Below are 21,078 nucleotides of genomic sequence, written 5' to 3' on the forward strand. Positions count from 1 at the left end.
CGGTGAAACCCACACACAATCGGGTTGTCCGCCGGATTTGGTCCGTCGGCGTCCGTCGGACTTTTGTAGACGAAAAGTCAGACAGTGTGTATGCCCCATAAGTGTATGGTTAAGTGATGGTGACCAAAGTGGTGTCAGATTACCTTGTTCTGGGTGAAATGCGGAGATTGTCCCGGCAGATAGATGGTCTGTTGACTATGATAGGCAGTCCTCCGTAATGGTGCTCAAAAGTAGATGAATCCTTAGGAAAAAACTTTTGAAAGAACAGTTATTGAAAATTCAAAGATGGATAACGGTATATAACTTGCGATTCTGAAGAGAATCTGTGCGGTAGTAACAACCGCTCAACTTGTGGGGATAGCTGATAGAAAAACAGAGATGCCGCAGTCCTCTGGGCCATCAGGGAATTATTAGGAGTACAGGACTCGTGTAAAGTAATTCAGCCTGTTTTGGCGCCTTATTTGTTGCTGGATGAAGCTGGTGAGCTCAGGTTGATGTCATCCGTGGTGTCAGAAGCAATGATTTGCCATTCCACTATGAGACGGAGGCCATCTTTCATATTGGAGATTAAATGTGTAGTGCCATCTTTGGTTACCAGCAGCTTCGCCGGATATATCCAGCCATAGGTGATATGGTGATTATTCAGGGTTTTGTTATGGTGGCCAATTGTCTGCGTTGCTGCATGGTGAAGGCCGAAAAATCTGCAAAGAATGAAAGTTCCTGCAAGTCTGGTGGTAGCGAGTCTCGGTGCATTGTTGCTGCCATAAAGTGGTCTTTAATATGGTAGAAGTGGATTCTGACAATAGTGTCTCTGGGCAGGTATGCTGCAATATGCTTGGGTTTAGGTAACCTGTGGATGCGGTCTATAATAGGTTCTTCCTGGGGTGCATCGGGAAGGACTGTTTTTCACAATTTGGATGAAATGGTCCTTCAGATCTGGAGGTTTCACGGTCTCAGAGAGCCCCCTTATTTTAACATTGTTTCTCCTAGATCTGTCCTCTAAATTTGGCAGTTTGAGTTTCATCTGCAGCATGTCGTCTTCCCTATCATTGTGGGCATCCACTAAATCATTAAAGGTGGAGGCAGCTTTTAAAGCAGGTGCATTATTACAATGCCGTCTGCAACCTTCTTTCATTTAGAACTATCCCTGATGCCCTGAAAACCAGCTGTATTTTATTACAGCAAGCAAGGACCACAGCTTTCGTTTGTGCTGTAGTCCATCCTTTCCTGCAGATTTTCAGAATATCAGGGCACTGTGTGGATTAGTGTGCAAACAAGCATCTGGAGCTGCCTGTATTAAAGTTTAACTGCACCTATTGATATTGTAGTTCTCTCAGCCCCCTCTGCTAGTGTTAAGCCCTGTACACACTATGAGAAAATCGGAGGAAAAAATTCTGTACGAGGCACGACCGTTCGATTTTCCTATAGTGCATACACCACTTTCGAAATCCAATTCCGACTAAACGAAAATTTCCGAAGGGATAAAAGCCAACGTTTTTCTAGTATGTGAACAGAACTAACGATTTTTGTTTAAAGTGTACCGTTTTTGTACGTGGTGGTTTTCTTTTTTTTTTTTTTTTTTTTTTTCTCTCCCTCAATTTATTTGGGTCAAATTGTTTTCAACCACAGTGATGTAAAAATTCAAAGCAACAGGATGGAAACATTTTTTTCTCAGATGAACAAACTTTAACAGTGTATGTGGTTTTTGTTCAGTAAAGTCCATTTATTTGCAAAGTCAAATGTTAAAACCAAACAAACTTTCAAATGACAAACTAATGTTCTGAGATTTTTTGTTTGAAATTCTATCCATCCGTGGCCAGCTTTAGGGTGTACTCGTACTAGGCAATCTGTATTGTCCTAAAGCATGTTTGACCATCAAAGCCCAGTGTTTTTTGGGGTTTTTTTGGTTTTTTTTTTTCTCCACCAGTGTGAGTGATTTTTGTACTGGGCCCTGTCCTGCTTGAAGTGTTAAACATAGTAGACTGGTATCTGTACACACTTTTGTGTGAGGCAGAGGTGATGACATAAATTATGCTTGGGTCCAGCACATTGTAAGTGTAGGCCAGCAGGGGAGAAGGAAAGTTGTGCTCTGGAATAGTACTAGGTAAACACTTATTGCGAGTACATCCTCCTTGCCTGTTCCCAACCCAGCGTGATATCGCCAACGTGATCTCAGTTGCTTGCCAAAATCTTCCTCTGTTACATGCAGAGGTGTAGGTTCTCTTCTTCCATGCCCAGGGAAAGCCAGTACTAGGCTTTCAGCTTCCTTGAGGGCCTTTTTTTTTTCCTGTAAAATTCAAGTTTGGTCCCACCACCTTTAGCCTCCCAAGCTTCATTACTAGTCAGTTGTAAGGTGGGGAAAGGCACTGGGTTAAACTGAACTGGATAGAACAGATTTATGAATTTCTTTCCTCCAGTCAGTTTCTGTATGCTCCCTGGGACAGGAATTGTGAGCAACTCTCCCCAAGTGGTGGTGCAAGATAAAAAGAAGAAACTGACAGTGCCTCTAACACTCTGTCGCCCTGTCCAAGCTAAAACTAAAGGTTAGGGTTTCATGATGATACAGCTCTTAGTTTTGCTTGCTATGTCTCTCCCATTAGTCATCGGTTTCTTTGCTTGCCTCGGTACATGGTCAGAGTGATTTGTAAATGATACAATTTGTGAATCAAACCTCAGGAGAATTAATTTCTTTCCAGCTCCGTCTGGCTCAGACACTGACACTCAGGGAACGTTACAACAAGAGGAGGATAAGGAGCAGCCAGCAGACCCCGAACTGAAGAAACAGCTTTGTCCCTATGCCGCGGTGGGGGAATGTCGCTACGGAGAGAACTGCGTCTATCTACACGGAGACCCATGTGACATGTGCGGGCTACAGGTCCTTCACCCCACTGACATGTCTCAGAGGTCAGATCACAATAAGGTACAGGGCAGACATGTTGTAAAATGATTTCTGGCGTACCTAAATGTTATCCAATCTGAGGAGTTATTTCAGTAGATAAGATTCAGATTTTCATGTCCTTTAACTGAGGGTCCATTCACACTTTTCATGCTTTTAGGGTATGTTGTGTTAAGACGGAGACTGTCTATTATGAATTGGGGGGTCAGCTTAAAGTGGTTGTAAACCCTTAACAAATTCAGTGAAGTGAATAGCCTCAGGTGATACACAGAGATGAAATATATCCTCCTAAATAAGTTGTACCTGTTTAGCTGCAGTCTTCTTTTCTACATCTGTTCAATATCCAAGATTTATAAACTTGATTGAGCTGTCAGGAAAAAAAAAGGGGGGCAGAGAGCTGAAGTTGTACTCTGGAAAGCTCTCGGAGCTGATTGGAGGAAAGGGACACCCCCCACCCCCTGCACACAGGATCAGAGCTGAGGCTGTCAATCAGCTGGTGGTCCCTCCCCTGTTACCTTATCTTTTGGTGTCAGGAAACCTTGTCAGAAGTGACTCATGCTGATAGCAGAAGAATAAAGCAGCAGACCGAAATGGCACTTAATGCTCTTGAGACAAGTACACACTATAGAGGATGTGCTTTGTTCATATTTTACCTTAAAGTGGTTGTAAACCTCAGACATGAATCTAAAGTCTGCTGCAAGTCCCCATAGCTTTAGTTACAATGTTTAAAAGATGCACTGCATTTAAGCACACTATGGCAAACTCTTCTGACAATGCTCCTCTGGCGATGTGGCATCTGTTATCTCCTTCGATTCTCCATCGCCGCAGATGACCTTTTCATCTGGTTGCCTTCAGGGTTTATCATCTTCATTCATCTTGATTGGGTGGCCAAGGATGACCCCATTCCTGCACATGGAATTTAATTCATCCCAGCATCCAAAGCATACCAAGAGCGTTCATTGAGCTGCTAATGGCTAGCACTGTGTACCTTCTGATGAAATATTGCTAAAAGGCAGAAAAGCTTTTATTGTAAAAGACGGTCTCTCCTGTAATAAGACTACCGACCAGCTATTTTTCTTTATATAGGGCTATAAGGCTAATGCTATCTAGAAATCGTACTGCAGCAAAATGTGGCAATGGTGCAAACAGATTACAGCAATGCCTCTTTACACTACTGATCTGTTGTAGTGCTTTGAAGAAAATAATCTGGCTACATTTTCCTGACTTGTGGTGCATATTAAAGAAACGTTAAATTGTATTTTTTGTACAAGGTAACAAAGTGCACTGCAACACAACGCAGTCTGTGTCAAAACTGGAAACTCAATGCACATGCAGCGTTCGTCAGTATGAAGCTTTTGTCAAGAGGCTTCCCATAAACACCCAAATACATTTATTCTACTATGTATTTGAAACACTGCCACGAAATGGCACTTCATGTGAAAGCCACATCAGAAATGGTTCAGATAATGGGAAAGCTCAAAATGTTAATGTTACTAAACCCACAACAATAAAATCAGTCTGTATATGCATTAAAGCATGCTTGATATATACTCACTGTTGTACCTAAAGGGTTAATCCTGCGCATTGTGGAAAAGGTGGTTTGATCCTGTCTTCTCTGATCCTTCCCTTCTTCCACTGTCCCCAATCCATCTCCTAATAGAATAGAGCCTTGGGGGCACTCTGCACATGCTCAGTTTGGTGTGTAATTTTTATTCTTGGGAGGGCGCATGTGATCAGCACAGAGCCAATCAGCACTGTCCAGATAGAGGGTCAGGGGTCCTGCAGCCTCATAGAACAATCAGAAAAGAATGAAAACTCCTACAAGCTTTACCAGACACTAATAGAAGTCACGAGACTGCTATATACTGTTGATGAGAAAATGTATTTAGCAGTTTATATTTACTTAAATAATTGCATTTCCATGTTCTGTATACTGTGGGAGACCAGATATAGTGAATGCAGGCTCCTGGGTTTAGTAACACTTTAGGTTAAAAATGTTGGTCTAGTTTCTCTGTTAACATTCTCTTTTTCCCCACTTAGTCCTGCATCGAGGCGCATGAGAAAGACATGGAGTTGTCATTTGCCATCCAGCGCAGTAAGGACATTGTGTGTGGCATCTGCATGGAGGTGGTATATGAAAAAACAAACCTCAGCGAGAGGCGTTTCGGCATACTGTCAAACTGTAACCACTCCTACTGTCTAAAGTGTATACGAAGGTGGAGGAGCGCTAAACAGTTTGAGAGCAAGATTATAAAGTGAGTATTCTAGTTGTGTATGTGTATACCCTGCTAGCACATGGGGCAGAACAGCACACCATGAAACACTCCAGACTTAATAAAAACATGTTTCATTTGTATCGCTAAACATAACCTAATCTTGCTTTGCATGATTATAATTGTAACTATTGCTTGACTAATGACTAATGATCAGACCTTATAAATATGCACCTAGAATATTTTATGCCCACCCCAGATATTTTGTAAATGGATAGCGGCCTGAGATTGCAAATATTCAGAGGTCTGCTTCAAATCAACTTTAACCCCTTTTTGCTGCTAAACCTGACTAGCTGTATAGCCATCCAATTGCTTCCATAGATCACTGGTAGTGTGACATGATCTGCGCTCCATTACCTTTAGTGGAAGGCAAGTGAGACTTTAGGGGTTTAATAGACCCCTGGTGTCAAATTTAAAGAGAACCTGTTAGAACAAAATGCTATTCTCAGCCCCCCCCCCCCTCAAAAAAATTAAGTTTATATCCACCCTTCCAAACCCAAACGTACAAACTTAAACATGTGTTGATGTTGCATATCATCATTGTTCACAGCTTCCAAACCAGAGCTGAACTGGGCCAAAAATTTGGCCCTGGACTTCATCCAGACCGGCCCGGGTCTCTCCCATCCCGGCCAGACAACCCCCCCCCCCCCCCACCACCACGCTCCTCTGGTCCCCCGTGCTCCTCTATTCGTCCACCATGCTCCTCTGGTCCCCTACATGCTCCTCTCTCTCCCCCCCTCCCCCCCATCTCGCCCGCAGCGCTCGCCTCCTCCCCCTGCCTATTTTATGCAGTGCGACTGAATGACCTGATCCTCAGGAGTCGGCACTGAGAAGCTCATCATAGGATCCGGAAGGAGGGCAGCCACACACAGCTGTAACGTAAGCTTCCTCGGCACTCGTTCTCCTGCTCTTTCCTTCCCCTGCTCTCCATCCTGTCTGCTGTCGCGGAGAATCTAGATGGAGAGCAGGGGAAGGAAAGAGCAGGAGAACGAGTGCCGAGGAAGCTTATGTTACAGCTGTGTGTGGCTGCCCTCCTTCCAGATTGTATGATGAGCTTCTCAGTGCCGACTCATGAGGATCATGTCATTATTCAGTTGCACCGCATGACTAGGCAGGGAGAGGAGGTGAGTCACTGAAAAGGAGCCACCGGGAAAGTTCCTATGGCCAGTACATGCCTGTTCTAAACTGGTGAACTTTTAAAGCGTCGCCTTGAAAATTTTTCGGTTTTGAAGTCTGTAACCGGTTCACGGGCGCACGCAATTATAGCATATGACATGTTGGGTATCTATTTGTTCACAGCCTTTTTATAGACAAAACGACACACAAGAACAGCTCTGTCTCAGAAAAGGAAACTCCCAATAAGTCTGAAGTAGTCTTTCCGCTTGGTGCACAGGCTTAAAGAATCTCCATTCACTGATCCGCTGTAACCAAGTATTCAGAAGAAAAGGTAGCTGGCAGCTCCAGAATTCAATAAAATGTATAATCTGTTATTGCAACATATAGGTGGATAAAAATGGCTTGCATGTTTCGGCACAAAGCCTTGGTCACAGCATATTTTTACAAATGAAAGACCATTTTGGAGCTGCCGGCTACCTTTTCTTCTGAATACTTGCAGCTTTTTATATTCTACCAAAAATGGGAACTATTGCTTATCTGTGCCCTAAAATTAACATTACTGAAAATTTGTTACACAAACATTGTGCGACATAAAAATTTGGAGCTCTCACTGTTTTATTTTCCAGGGTCTCTGCTTTCAGAAAGAAAATGTTTATTTGGGAGTTTAATCTACAGGCCTAAAATCATTTTTGATTGTGTGCAAAAAAAAAAAAAAAAAAAACCTCTTGGCTTAAAACCAGACAGCCAAGTATTTATTCTGAAGTTTGCTTAAATTCTTCCTTCCCCCTAAACATGCTAAAGATCTTTAATGCTTCTCTGTGTAATGCAGGCAGATGCTGTTGGGAGGGGCCGGCAGGGTTTGTACACATAGCTTCCTGAGTACATCACAGCACCCTGCCTCAGTACTCTTAAAGGCCCTCAGCCCAGACGCAAGAAGTGGGCTGGCTCACGAGAGAAATTATACAAATTTCAAAATGCCTTCCATGGTGGATGTCAGTCTGGAGGAGGGAGTACTTAAGCAGACTGTATTGTTTCCCTATTTCCCAACCCCCCCCCCCCCCCCTTTTTTTTTTTTTTTTTTTTTTTTAAGTCAAGGCTCCCTTTGAAAGTATATTCATTCTCCCAGGCACCCCAGACCAAGGCTAGGTTCACACTAGTGTGGGTGGTTGTGGGTATCGCAGCTGTTCCCACAGCTAAAACTTGTTGCTCTTTACAGATGCTTGAGGCTGCCATTCATTCTTAATTGCACCCCCACGCATCCAAAAACGCATCGCATTTGAAGATGTGGAGATCGCATGGTGCAAAAGCACCATGCAATTTCTTGCTTCTTGGCTGCTGCGGTTTAAAAGTTGGTCCAGGAACAGTTTCACAGCAGCCCAATCGAATGAATTTGCTGTCGTGCTTGAGCAATTCATCTGGGGATGGTAAAACAATGCAGTGGAGCCACATTGCCCCCCCAACTACTTTTTTCCTTTACCTGCAGAGGCAGAAGCCAGGCTTGTACACATGCCTGTAGCCACAAAGCGTTGCAGCTATGGCAGGAATTATACCCCCTGTTGTGTTTGATGGGCATTACTGCTCAATTGGCCCTTGCTGCAACCACCCCGCAAGCATGTGGTTATAGCACAGTGGTGCTGCATTTAGGGGGTTAAAACAGGTAGCGAGGAGGCAACCTATCACCACCTGTCAAATGCCTCTGAAAGATGATCTGAGCATGAATTGCTTTTCAGTGGAGCTGCAAGCCTTACTGCTAGTCAGGATCATAAAGTCTCTCTCTGTCTCTCTCTGTCTCTCTCTGTCTCTCTCTGTCTCTCTCTGTCTCTCTCTGTCTCTCTCTGTCTCTCTCTGTCTCTCTCTGTCTCTCTCTGTCTCTCTCTGTCTCTCTCTGTCTCTCTCTGTCTCTCTCTTTCTCTCTCGTCTACACACCCTTGTTAAAATGTCAGGTTTCTGTGATGTAAAAAAAATTTGACAAAGCTAAATCATTTCAGAATTTTTTCCACCTTTTTAATATGACCTATAAACTGTACAGCTCAGTTGAACAAACTGAAATCTTTTAAGTGGAGGGAAGTAAAAATAAAAATATGGTTGCATAAGTGTGCACACTCTCAAACTAATACTTTGAAGCACCTTTTGATTTTATTACAGCACTCAGTCTTTTTGGTGATGAGTTTATCAGCATGGCACATCTTGACCTGGCAATATTTGCCCACTCTTCTTTGCAAGAACACTCTAAATCTATCAGATTGCGAGGGCCTCTCCTGTGCACAACACTGTAAGAAAAGGCTTACGTCTTTCCACTCTACCCCATAGCCCAGACATATGAAGAATAAGGGAGATTGTTTTCACATATAATCACACAGCCAGTACTTGCCAGATATTCTCGCAGCTCCTTTAATGTTGCTGTAGTCCTCTTGGCAGCCTCCCTGACCAGTTTTCTTCTCATCTTTTTATCAATTTTGGAGGGACGTCCAGTTCTTGGTAATATAACTGTTGTTCCATATTTTCTCCACTTGATGATGACTGTCTTCACTGTATTCCATGGTATATTTAATGCCATGGAAATTCTTTTGTACCCTTCTCCTGACTGATACCTTTTAACAATGAGATCCCTCTGATGCTTTGGAAGCTCTCTGCGGACTATGGCTTTTGCTGTAGGATGCAACTAAGAAAATGTCAGGAAAGACCTACTAGAACAGCTGAACTTTTTATTTGAGGTTAATCAGAGGCACTTTAAATGATGGCAGGTGTACTGACTCCTATTGAACAGGAGTTTGAATGTGATTGCTTAATTCTGAACACTGCTACATCCCCAGTTATAAGAAGGTGTGCACAGAAATCTGACATTTTAACAGAGGTGTGTATGTAGACTTTTTATATCCACTGTACATACAGTCTTTTTTTAAAATATGTAGATCTACTTACCTGTCTGATCCAGACACCTTCTCACTTGGCTGACTTTCACTTTCATGTTTGGCACCTCTACTGCACTGTAGGAGGCTGCCGAGCAGGTCAGCACTCTGGAAGAATTCTCCCCCAATCAGGGTTCTGTACATTGTCTGCTCTGCTCATTACTGTCAACTCTCACTTTACCGACAGGTCAGAACTTTATGATACAGGGCTGGGACCGGCAGAGCTGCGAACTGCCAGCAGAGAGAGAGCAGACAGGATTTCTTAATCGGAATGTTGAATTTGTACCTCCCAGAGCTCACAGGAGCTCATATGCAGCCCGCTTAATAGCCTCCTAACTTTTTTTTTTTTTTCCTTCACCCTTCTCGCACACTTGCTCCTGCCTGCCCAGCTAAACCGACAGAAGAGCAGGAAGCATCACATCCCACAAACAACCAGAGTGCATCCCAGAAAGCTGTGCGGGTGCCCGACTGGCTCCTTTAGCAACTGATTATGTCAGCAGTTGGCAGGATGCGGGCGGGCAGCCCACACAGCTTACTAAATGCCTGTGGCAGTTGCATGCATGTTTGAGACAGCAGACTGGCACCGATGTAATCACAAAATGGCTTAACTGGTGGCGAAAATAATCTTTTTTACTAGATGACTGCTTAGTTGAAGTTTTTGGTAATTTTGCCCAACACCATGGTTGAGAAATGCTACCCTAGATAATGCGCACGTGTGATATGATGCTGAGTTTCCATGAGCGATTATAACTAAAATCCAGTGACTGAAAGTGGTGGGTAAGGGGCAGTCAGGCTAGAGAGGAAAAAGCCTAGGTGATGCTCGGTATCTTCCAGCCAAATCTGACTTGTTGCAGCTCAATGTGCAGTGAAATCAGAGTAATCAATTTCAGTACACCGCTGTGGGACTGAAGGGAAGGCCTGCGTTCCGATCTGTCGGCAAAGGGAGTTTGACATAATAGTGCTGATGCATGTAATTTATTTTCCTAAATGTTGCTGCAGGTGCAACGCCAGTCACTGAAAAATTCTATAGTGTACTGCTTGCATAAAACAGGTTGTAGTGTGGGTTGCTGCTTTTGGAACAGTTTTTTTTTTTTTTTTTTTTTTTTTTTTTTTTAAATATTGTGCTTTTGTTATTCAGGTCCTGTCCAGAGTGCCGAATCACCTCAAACTTTGTCATTCCTAGTGAGTACTGGGTTGAGGAAAAAGAGGAGAAGCAGAAGCTAATCTTGAAGTACAAGGAGGCTATGAGGTAAATGTTCTTTACTTCCTGCGTCCTTTGATGCATACACTTGGGGAGAGATTTAGAAAGTCTGACCTGAATGCATGCAATGGTGTGTTTTTTATTTTTGCATGTTTTTAGGTCAAAGCTGGATGAGTCCCAGTATCCTGGTAGCTTTAAAAATTAAAGCTGATGCTTCTTTTTTTTTTTTTTGTGTTTTTGTATATCTTATCAAATCAGCAGTTTCATGGTTTCAAAAAGGGGTCTTCCTGCATTTTAATGGACAGACGTGTGGGGCTGCCACGCCAATTTTCAGCTTTCAGTGCTGTTGTATTCTGAATGACAACTGCGTGGAACGCTGTATCCAAACAATTTTTATTTTTTAGACAGAGCTTTCTTTTGGTGGTATTTAATCACCACTGGGGTTTTTATTTTTTACTAAACAAACGAAAAAAGACCGAACATTTTGAGGGTGGGAAGAAAAGCTTTTCTTATTTACAAAATTTTAAAATTGAAACAAATTTTTCTCCTTCACTGATGTGTGCTGATGAGGAGGCACTAATATGCGGCACTAATATGCGGCACTATTGGGCAATGACAGGCATCCCCGATGGGGCTGCACTGATAATCATTGCACTGATTTATCAGTACAAACATCCTCACTGAGGAAAGCTGCTGATCGGTTCTCCTCTACTCACGTGCTGTCAGCGTGAGTAGAGGAATGTCGATAACTGGCACTTCCTATTTACACTGTGATCAGTTGTGATTTGGACACAGCTGATCACATGGTAAAACGCCTACGTCGCAAGCTCTTTACCGTAATCAGAAATGCGGTGTGTTCAAGAGACATGCCGCACCACCGATCGCCGTGCTGCACGCCCCCTGGGGGCGAGCACGAGCGGCTTGTTCTGAAGAGGATGCCATGCGACATCCACTCAGCACAAACACCCCCCCCCCCCCCCGCCATTCTGTTATAGGCCAGGCGGAAAGGGATTAATGGCACCCCCACGCATCTAGAACGCATCGCATTTAAAGATGTGAGAACCGCTGGGAAATCACATGGTGCTAGGGCACCATGCAATTTCCTAGCTGCTACGGTTTAAAAATGGTGCAGTAACCTTTTGCCAGCATGAAACGGGCATGACAGCCCATTCAAATTAATGAGCTGTCATGCCTGAGCAAACGTGGCTCGCAAATCTTAAAAGGGTTGTAAAGTCTCAGTTCTTCACCTTAATACATTCTATGCATTAAGGTGAAAAACCTTCTGTGCTGCTGCCCCAGGGCCCCTGTTCTACTTTCCTGAACCCGTTCGTTCCAGAATCGAGGATGAGTCCAGCAGCTCCAGCCTCTGTCTCGGGACCTCATTGGATAGATTGATAGCAGCGGGAGCCATTGGCTCCCGCTGCTGTCAATCAAATCCAGTAATACGGAAGCCGAAGGGGGGCAGGGCCGAGTCCTGCTGTCAATGGACGCAGCAGCAGGACTCAGGAGCGCGTCCGCATGAGTGCCCCCATGGAATGCGGATCTCTGTGGAGGTGCTCGATGAGGAGGTGGAGCCAGGAGCACCGTTTGGGCACCCGAGAAGAGGAAGATCGGGGCCACTCTGTGCAAAACCCTTGCACAGAGGAGGTAAGTATATGTTTGTTTGTAAAGGTTCGTGTTTTTTGTTTTTTTAATCACTTTAAGCTAAAGCCATCTGCTAAAAATCCAGTACACTTCTAACTTTTTATATAGTGAGCTGACAACATTGGTGCCTCTGTGACACCAAAATTCCAAGAAGTGTCATCAGCCTTGCAGTTTTCTTCTACTGGACTGGGGCAAACCAGCAAAGGAGAACTAGTCCTCCCATCCCATTGGCTAGAAAATAATGAACATGTTAATGTGTCCAAGGGGTGGGAAACAATGCATGCTATATATTTGTAGTTTTACTGGATCCTAGGAGTTGTTACAACACACTGGAAAAAATGCCAGGACTGTACTACACAGTGCTCCTTTTCTGATCATCCTAGACATGGTAAAGAATGATGTCCCGATTTTGTAGTTGAGAGCCTTGTTTTTCTTATTTCCAGCAACAAATCTTGCCGGTATTTTGACGAAGGCCGCGGCACCTGTCCGTTTGGAGGCAACTGCTTTTACAAACATGCATACCCTGATGGCCGTATAGAAGAACCACAGCCACGACAAAAAGCAGGCATGTCCAGCAGGTATCGGGTAAGTTTCCCACACATTATTACGTTCTGCTGTTTTTGTCACATTCTCTTCTACCAGATGGTACTCTGTTTTTAATGCCTGTTACTTTTTCAACAGATGTTCATGTAAGCAAGTAGAACTGTGGTCATACTATATAAACATTCGAATATGTACAGTGCATCCAAAAAGTATTCACAGCGCCTCACTTCTTCCACATTTTGTTATGTTACAGCCTTCTTTCAAAATGGATTAAATTCATTATTTTGGTCAAAATTTTACAAACCATAACCCATAATGACAACGTGAAAGAAGTTTGAAATCCTTGCAAATTTTATAAAAAATAAAAAAAATGTGCATTCACAGCCTTTGCTCAATACTTTGTTGAAGCACCTTTTGGCACCAATTACAGCCTCCAGTCTTTTTTTGTGTATGATGCTACAAGCTTGGCACACCTATTTTTTGGGCAGTTTCTCCCATTCTTCTTTGCAGGACCGCTCAAGCTCCATCTGGTTGAATTGGGAGCGTCGGTGCACAGCCATTTTCTGATCTCTCCAGAGATGTTCGAGTCTGGGCTCTGGCTGGGCCACTCAATGACATTCACAAAGTTGTCCGGTAGCCACTCCTTTGTTATCTTGGCTGTGTGGTTGGGGATCGATGTCCTGTTGGAAGATGAACCTTCGCCCCAATCTGAGGTCCAGAGCTTCATCAGGGATGTCTCGGTACATTGCTGCATTCATCTTTCCCTCGATCCCGACTAGTCTTCCTGTTCCTGCTGCTGAAAAACATCCCCACAGCATGCTGCTGCCACCACCATGCTTCACTGTAGGGATGGTATTGGCCAGGTGATGAACGGTGCCTGGTTTCCTCCAAACATGACGCTTGCCATTCAGGCCAAAGAGTTCAATCTTTGTTTCATCAGACCAGAGAATTTAGTTTCTCATGGTCTGAGAGTCCTTCAGGTGCATTTTGGGAAACTCCAGGTGAACTGTCATGTGCCTTTTTAACTGAGGAGTGGTTTCTGTCTGGCCACTTTACCATACAGACCTGATTGGTGGCGTGCTGCAGAGATTCTTGTTCTACTGGAAGGCTCTCCTCTCTCAACAGAGAAATGCTGGAGCTCTGTTAGAGTGACCATCAGGTTCTTGGTCACCTTCCAGACTAAGGCCCTTTTACCTAGATCGCTCAGTTTGGCTGGGCGGCCCTCTAGGAAGAGTCCTGGTGGTTTCAAACTTCTTCCATTTACAGATGATGGAGGCCACTGTGCTCATTGGGACCTTCAATGCTGCAGAAATTGTTCTGTGCCTCAATACAATCCCGTCTGAGGTCTACAGACAATTCCTTGGACTTCATAGCTTAGTTTGTGCTGACATGCACTGTTGAGGTACCTTTTTTATATAGACGTCTGTGTGCCTTTCCAAATCATGTCCAATCAACTGAAGTAACCACAAGTGGACTCCAATTTCAGATGTTTCTCCAATCAAGTTATAGAAACATCTGAAGGATGATCAGTGTAAACACGATGCACCTGAGCTCAATTTTGAGTGTCATGGCAAAGGCTGTGAATACTTGTGTACATGTGATTTTTATAAAAAAAGAAAAAAAATTTGCAAAGATTTCAAACAAACTTCTTTCATGTTGTCATTTTGGGGTATTGTTTGTAGAATTTTGAGGAAAATAATGAATTTAATCCATTTTGGAATAAGGCTGTAACATAACAAAAGGTGGAAAAAGTGAAGCGCTGTGAATATTTTCTGGTTGCACTGTACATCTTAATCGATGTTAGAGTGAAATTCAGGCCTAAAAATAACTATTCTTATAAAGGCCTCCTACCCCCCTCCTCTTTATGCTGCATGCCCTGTTTCACAAAGATCTGTATACGTATCTTTTTTTTTTCAGCCCAGTCTGGTCATGTGATCCTGCAGTTCTGGCTTCCCTGTGTTGGTGAGCATTTGGCTGCAAAGGAGAGGAGGGAGCGCAGATGGCGACCATCCAGCCATTGTCTAGCACTCCCTGAAACAGTAGCTGGAGCTGCGGGATCACGTAAGCGGGCTGAAATGAGGTCGGTATGCAGATCTTTTTAGCATAGCAGAAAGTAGGAAGGGGGCATTTTTAAGAATAGTTATGGATAAGCAGGAATGTAAGATTTAAAACAAGCCCTCACTGACCTCCTGTAGTTACAAGTACTGTGGAGCAATACATCCTCAAAGCTTACAGTAGAAACTGAAGTCATTCAAGTCAGGTCTAGGCACCCTGCTCTTCCCTCTTTCTGGACATGGGCTCTGTGTTTACATTGGTAATTGTAAAAGCTGTCTGAGTGCCAAGTCAAAGCTGGAAAGGGAAGTCCAGTTACAAACAGAAAGTGAAAGTAAAACTGAAGCCTTAGCTGCAAAATTTGCAGGCTAAATTACTCCACAATGGCTGCAGCTACAGAGGTCAGCAAGGGTTTATTTTCAAGTTCATTTACTGCTCAAGAATATGTATAGTAATGTAGCAGTAAAAAAAGTTAACCTTTCTTAACATGTACCGTATTTTCCGGTGTATAAGACGACCTTTTACACTTAAAAAAAAACGGCTAAAATTGGTGGTTGTCTTATACGCCAGGTATAAAATACCACCTGCTGGATGTCAGCCTGCCGGATGCCTGCTGGATGTGTGGTAATACTGTATGTAGCTTCGGCTACATGCAGTATACACCGCTGAGCCAATCCCGACGAGCAATGTATTCTATTAATGAATGCAGAGCCTGCTCGGATTGGAGTAACAACCTCTGCCAATCCGAGCAGGCTTCATACAGTAGCCTGCTCAGATTGGCTTTGATAGTCAGAGAGGCGCGGGCTGATGATATTACAGCCTCTGCCAATCCGAGCGGGCTTTGTATTCATTAATAGAATACATCACTCGCTGTGATTGGCTTAGCGCGGTATGACTCCAACAAGAAGAAGGAAATATGAAGTCTCGGAACGGGGGTCGTCTTATACGGTAAGTATAGGCAAAAACTGTAAAGAAAACTGGAAAATTAGGGGGGTCGTCTTATACACCGGCAGATACGGTGCATGTCTTTTGTCACCATTGATGCTGTTACTTATGCAATTTGCAGCACTAATAAAAATGCTTTTGGATTTAAAAAAAAAAAAAAATGAGCAAAGATAACTACTCACCTCAGTCCCAGCTCCTTGGAGACATGGGTGGCATCGCAATGCCTGACTGCTGCTTCCTTGGATAACTGGGCACTCAAAAGCCCAGTCCAGTGCAGAAAAGCAATCCTGTGAGATTTCAAATGGTCGGGGGAGCAGTGAGGAGTGGTAACGTCACCCACACCTACCAGAAGCTGGGACTGAGGTGAGTTTATTACTTGCTAAGCCCGGGTTCACACCTATGCGAATTAGATGCGGCTTACACCGCATCTAATTTGCAGGACATTTTAAAATACATTCATATGAATGCATCTGGTTCACATATGTGCGTTGCATTCGCACTGCGCATTGCACAAAAAACGTGTGCGTTTTTTGGGCATTGCGGTGCGAACTACAAGCCTATTATCTCCTATGGGAACGCATCTGATTCGCAGATGCATTGCGTTCTGAACAAGGATTTTCTCTTTCTCCTCACTACTCCCCCCCCCCCCCCCCCCTCTCCCTGCTCTCTAATCCTGAGCAAAAACGCAATGAATCCGTTGAACAGGAGATTGTTATCTGCCCAGTGAAACCTGAGCTTCAATTCGCACCGCACATGTGTGAAACCAGGCTAAATCTTTAAAAGTGTTTTTTTTTAATTTATTTATTTACAGCTTATTTGGGCGCTGGGGGGCTGGTGAGGAAGTGGACTTTCCATTTGCATGTAAATGACATCACAAGGGAATTGCCTGCCCAAAGCATGGTGGTGTTTAAATCTTCTTCTGACGTCTTTTGTGGGTGCATTGTGTGGCCGTGGAGGATAATGAATATCTTAAACTCTACATATGCAGCATTTTAGAGAATTGTGAAGCACCATAGGGTGTACCACAGGATGTAAATGTTTCTCAAAATGGTTACTGGCTGTCAATTGTAAACCATTATATTTCCAGCGCTTAGTCACAACCCCCAAATCTCCCACACAATCATTGTCCTGTACTAAATATTACATGTCTGTGCAAATATAAAGGAAGAAAATAATCTTGAATATGTCCGTGCAGTGTTCAGAAAAAAAAATTAAACACTAGATAATTAGACCCTCATAGATAAATTGGTCATATCTGACATGTGAACATGTACAAATGGCCACCAGGTGTCACTTTTCCTCTTCTCCACATATGCATTCTATGTCTGTCTGTTTTTTGCTTCTGGTTTCCTCCCTTAAGTGAATGTAGTTTTTGGTCTTCAATCATAGTGTAGTATGTCAAAACGGATAAATAACAAATTTGAATTGTGCTCACATAAATATAAAAGTGCGCGATGTGAGTTGTAACTCTAATCTCTGGGAATGTATTGTTTATAATTGCAGAACCTATCTGGGGCGATAGGTGACTTCAGTTGCTGGAGTTTAATTTTGTTCTATTGGGGGGGCTTTCCAAACTGCTGGTTAAATATTTTCAAATATGCGGCCAATGATAACTGTTAGTTACTAGGGTGCTTATGTTAGATCTCAGTTGAACTGTCAAGCCATCAAATGGCTGATCACTTGTGCAGCGTCCTGGCCTCTGCAGATCAAACACAGGCTAAGATGGCAGCTTCCTTGGTTGTAAAGGATAGGAGGTTTGGCAGCTCATTAATTCTTGGATACCTAAAATTGGCAGGTAAGAGTTTACCACTGGCAGTGGTGTTTATAAAATCTTTACTTTTGCCTAGCAACACTAGGGTTGTCCATTCGCATCCCAACCATGGCACTACCTGCACTGAGTTTGCATGTTGGTAGGTTAATTTGCTCCTGTTGTAATTGGCCTTCGTATGTGAGTTAGAGACCCTTGGATTGTAAGTTTTCTTAAGAGCAGGGACTGATGTGACTGAAAAAAAAATAAACTGGCACTAAAAGATTTTGGCCTACTTTAGCCCTTTTAAATTCTGCAATCTTTAGATTACAGTTCCCCCTGCACATTGCCTCCTGCTGATAGAAAGTTAACCTTGTGTTTTCTATTCACAGCCTGGCTCCCACAGCTCTGCGTTCTACTGTGAGACCCAGCAGTTACTGACTGTCGGTGTGGTTCCTGATCATGTGATCGCCACTTTGGCTATGACATGTTCACATGGCTTTCTTTAAAAACAAAGCTGTGAACACTGAAACTGTTCTCCTTTCTAAATGCACTTGATTAGCAGCTTAAAAAAAAAATACATTCCTTTAAAAGGAGACTGTGCACAAAAAAAATTTGGGGTGTGTTAACACCATAATGTTTGTCACCATAACTAACTGTAGATGCTTGTTGCGCCTCAGTTATATCCAGTGCTCTGCATCACAGAGATATATGCTCTATGCATTGCACAAACTGATTTCCCAAGGATTCTCAAAAGTGAAAATGGTGGCTTTATTCACCCGATCTTCAGCTCCCAGCTGCTCCTTTTCCAGGTTGAGTGACTTTCAGCATCGTTCAACCCACTTTTGTGAACCCAGGGTATCATGACTCTGCCCCCTGCCTTGGACTCACAGGAGCATGCTGCAGAGGGCATTGTGTTATGTGGTAGCGCTTTCTGCAGCATTTAGGAACTGCCTATTATGGAGGCAGACCTGTGTCATTGAACTTGGACAAAGATTAAAGTTGTAGGGCTGCTTCATGGGGTTAAGGGCTGGGTTTGAAAATGGAAGAGAGGACGTGATCCCAGTGTTTGGGTTTAGCTATTGTAAATGTATTTAGCTAGGCAAATGAATTTGTTGTGAAGTTAAATGATGTGTACTGTTTTATATGGTCTGAACATCAATGTTCTGTGGTCATAAAGAGGTTGAGGCCCTTTTTACTGACTCCTTCATGTTAACCCTTTCTAGGCCCAACGTAGGAACCGGTTTTGGGAATTTGAGGAGCGTGAAGGTGGAGATCCCTTTGACAACGATGATGATGACGACATGGTCACCTTTGAACTGGGCGAAATGCTTCTTATGCTGTTGGCAGCAGGTGCTGACGAAGACCTAACAGACTCAGAGGATGAGTGGGACTTGTTCCACGAAGAGCTGGACCCTTTTTATGACCTGGACCTATAGCGCTAGTCAGAGGAGTTTGGACTGTCTGGGCCGTGTCAGACAGTAGCTATTTCCTGTGGTGTTGTGGCAGTGCCTGTGTTTCTCCTAGGCAGGCCTAAAATTCCAGGTGCTGTTGTAATAATTTTTACCCTGATGTCCTGTCTTCTTACCCCCTTTACCCAGAGTGTTTGTTTCTCTGTTTCAAAATAATAAAAGGAAAAAAACTAAATATATAAAAAAAAAACAAAAAAAAAACACACAGATGTACAAAATGAAATCAAGCGCGCATGTGTGGATTTGTCATGGGTATTAATCCTGCTGCTTATTTTAGTCCTTGCTGCCTATATTTGCCCTATTTATGAACTAGGGACAGATTTGTGAGGAAGTCAGTCAACATTAACATTATGCTTTTGTGTTAAAGGGATGCCAGACAAATGCAGGAAAACCCATGTTTGGGCTTTGAACACAGGATCCAGTGCTGTACAAATTAATGTAGCTTTCCCCTATAGATGAGCTGTGTTTTGTTTTTTTTTGTGTCCATTGTGACACAAGATGTCTTTTGGGTTATGCTACTGCCTGCAGGAGGATTGAACACTGGCAAAAATATGTAGGTAAGCCCATGATCCCATAATTATTGCTGCCACTACCAACATGCCCCCCCCCCCCCTTTTTTTTTTTTTTTTTTTTTTCTTCTGCTAATGTCCTAGGAAGATAGAACTTTGTTCTGTTCTGCTACCCACATGCAGTGATTTTTGTCAACTCTTGCCATCTGATCCTCACCCACTACCAGCTATCTGGGCTTTATGAGTAGTTGAGACCTTACCGCCAGCATGTCTGATTCTAGCCATGGGGAGATAGCCCTGCTGTGATAAGTACCCCCAACCTACTACTGACTCTGGAAATGCTTACAGCCTACTGATTTAGCCTATTGTCCTCTGCTCATAGAGTCCATCTTTGGAGTCTTCTTTAGCTCTGGCAGGTATGTCTAATGACTGCTCTCTTGGCTGAGGTTTTTTTTTATTACAGTCATGCAAGACTTAATGGCTATCACCTAGTTATTTGCTGACTCTGACCACAGAGGCCATTAGTAGGTCACCATCAAGCCCTCCCTGGGCTTCTGCATCATAGTATCATTGTTCAAGTCTCTGTGGTTTTGCTCCAACATGTTCATTGCTTCCAAACCTAAAGGGTGGCCTCAGTCCTATGTTGGATCTAGAAGCACTAAATGTCATTCAAGCTCAAACATTCTGTTCACCAGGTCTGTCATTGCCTCCACATGGGAAACGCTTTAGCTTTGGTGAACATTAAAGTGTAACTCCACTTTTGTTGAGGAAAAAAAGCATCCCCCCCCCCCCCCCCCGGTGATCTATGTACATTGTAAGTATTATAACAACTTTTGTTGCAGATTCCTACCTTTTTGTTATTCTGAAGTAATTTATGTGTGTTTGTCTGTGCCTCTGTTCTGAGTGGGTCTAATGGGGGTGGTTTCATAATTAACTACCAGGTGTGCAGCTGCAGGGCACCAATGAGCAAATCTGCTGGGCCTGCATCCCTGTAGACGTGCTCCTATTGAAAGTATCTCTCCAAAAATGCAATTTTTGTTGCAGGGGATGCCAGAAATTTGACTTTTATCTTAGGCAGACTTCTGAGAAAATTGGTGAGCCAATCACACAAGCAGGAAATTGTTTCTGGGGAGTGGTCAGTACACACTCTGTGTACAGAACAACTCCATGTAGCCATATTGCAATGCATTCTCTGAAATTTACAGCGGCTGCAGATTGAAAAGGAAAGGTAATTTTTAATAACGCTTGAATACAATATGATTAGTGTCACAATTATGTGCTATATTATTTTTTTCTTTGCTATTTTTTTTCTCCCCACGAAAGTGGAGTTACCCTTAAGAAAGTGTACCAACAGGTCCCATCTTTCCAGTACAGTTGTCTCCAAACTGCAGCCTGGCAGCCCAGATGTGGCCCTCTTGCTTGCCTTCTGGCCCTTGGGGCACTATTCCACCAACTAACATCAATGATGAGGCAACATTCCCCTCACACCATTAATGGGGGGCACTATTTAGCCCATTGAAACTAATGATGGGGCACTGATGCCGGGGGGTATTCTACACCCACTAACCACAGTCCGGCCTCTCTAAAGCCTGAAGGACAGTAAATTGTACCTTTTTGCTTAGAAAGTTTGGAGACCCCTGTTCTAGAGCAATTGCTATTTGCTGTGGGGCCCCTACCAGTCTGTGGCCATGTTCACCAAGGTGTGGCCTCTATTCTAGTCCTGCTGTGCTCTCGTGGGATATGTAGATCATGCTTCTTAACCTCAGTACTC

The 21,078-nt window shown here is 43.4% G+C and overlaps 1 protein-coding gene across 5 annotated transcripts in view; it reads left to right on the forward strand.

The window, feature by feature from the left end:
* Positions 1-19,008, forward strand: part of MKRN1 (makorin ring finger protein 1) — a 56,956-nt gene extending 37,948 nt beyond the window's left edge. For 2 of the 5 annotated variants that reach the window (XM_073621852.1, XM_073621853.1), the window contains exons 3-7: positions 2,697-2,920; positions 4,937-5,151; positions 10,333-10,443; positions 12,483-12,624; positions 18,553-19,008. In XM_073621852.1, coding sequence (XP_073477953.1) covers positions 2,697-2,920; positions 4,937-5,151; positions 10,333-10,443; positions 12,483-12,624; positions 18,553-18,765 — 905 coding nt within the window. In that variant the 3' untranslated portion in view covers positions 18,766-19,008. The remainder of the gene's footprint in view (positions 1-2,696; positions 2,921-4,936; positions 5,152-10,332; positions 10,444-12,482; positions 12,625-18,552) is intronic. The other 3 variants (XM_073621849.1, XM_073621848.1, XM_073621850.1) reach the window with 3 other exon arrangements.
* Positions 19,009-21,078: the final 2,070 nt, after the last annotated feature.

Source organism: Aquarana catesbeiana, linkage group LG03 (assembly GCF_042186555.1).
Source record: "Aquarana catesbeiana isolate 2022-GZ linkage group LG03, ASM4218655v1, whole genome shotgun sequence".
In the NCBI taxonomy this organism is placed as follows: Eukaryota; Metazoa; Chordata; class Amphibia; order Anura; family Ranidae; genus Aquarana; species Aquarana catesbeiana.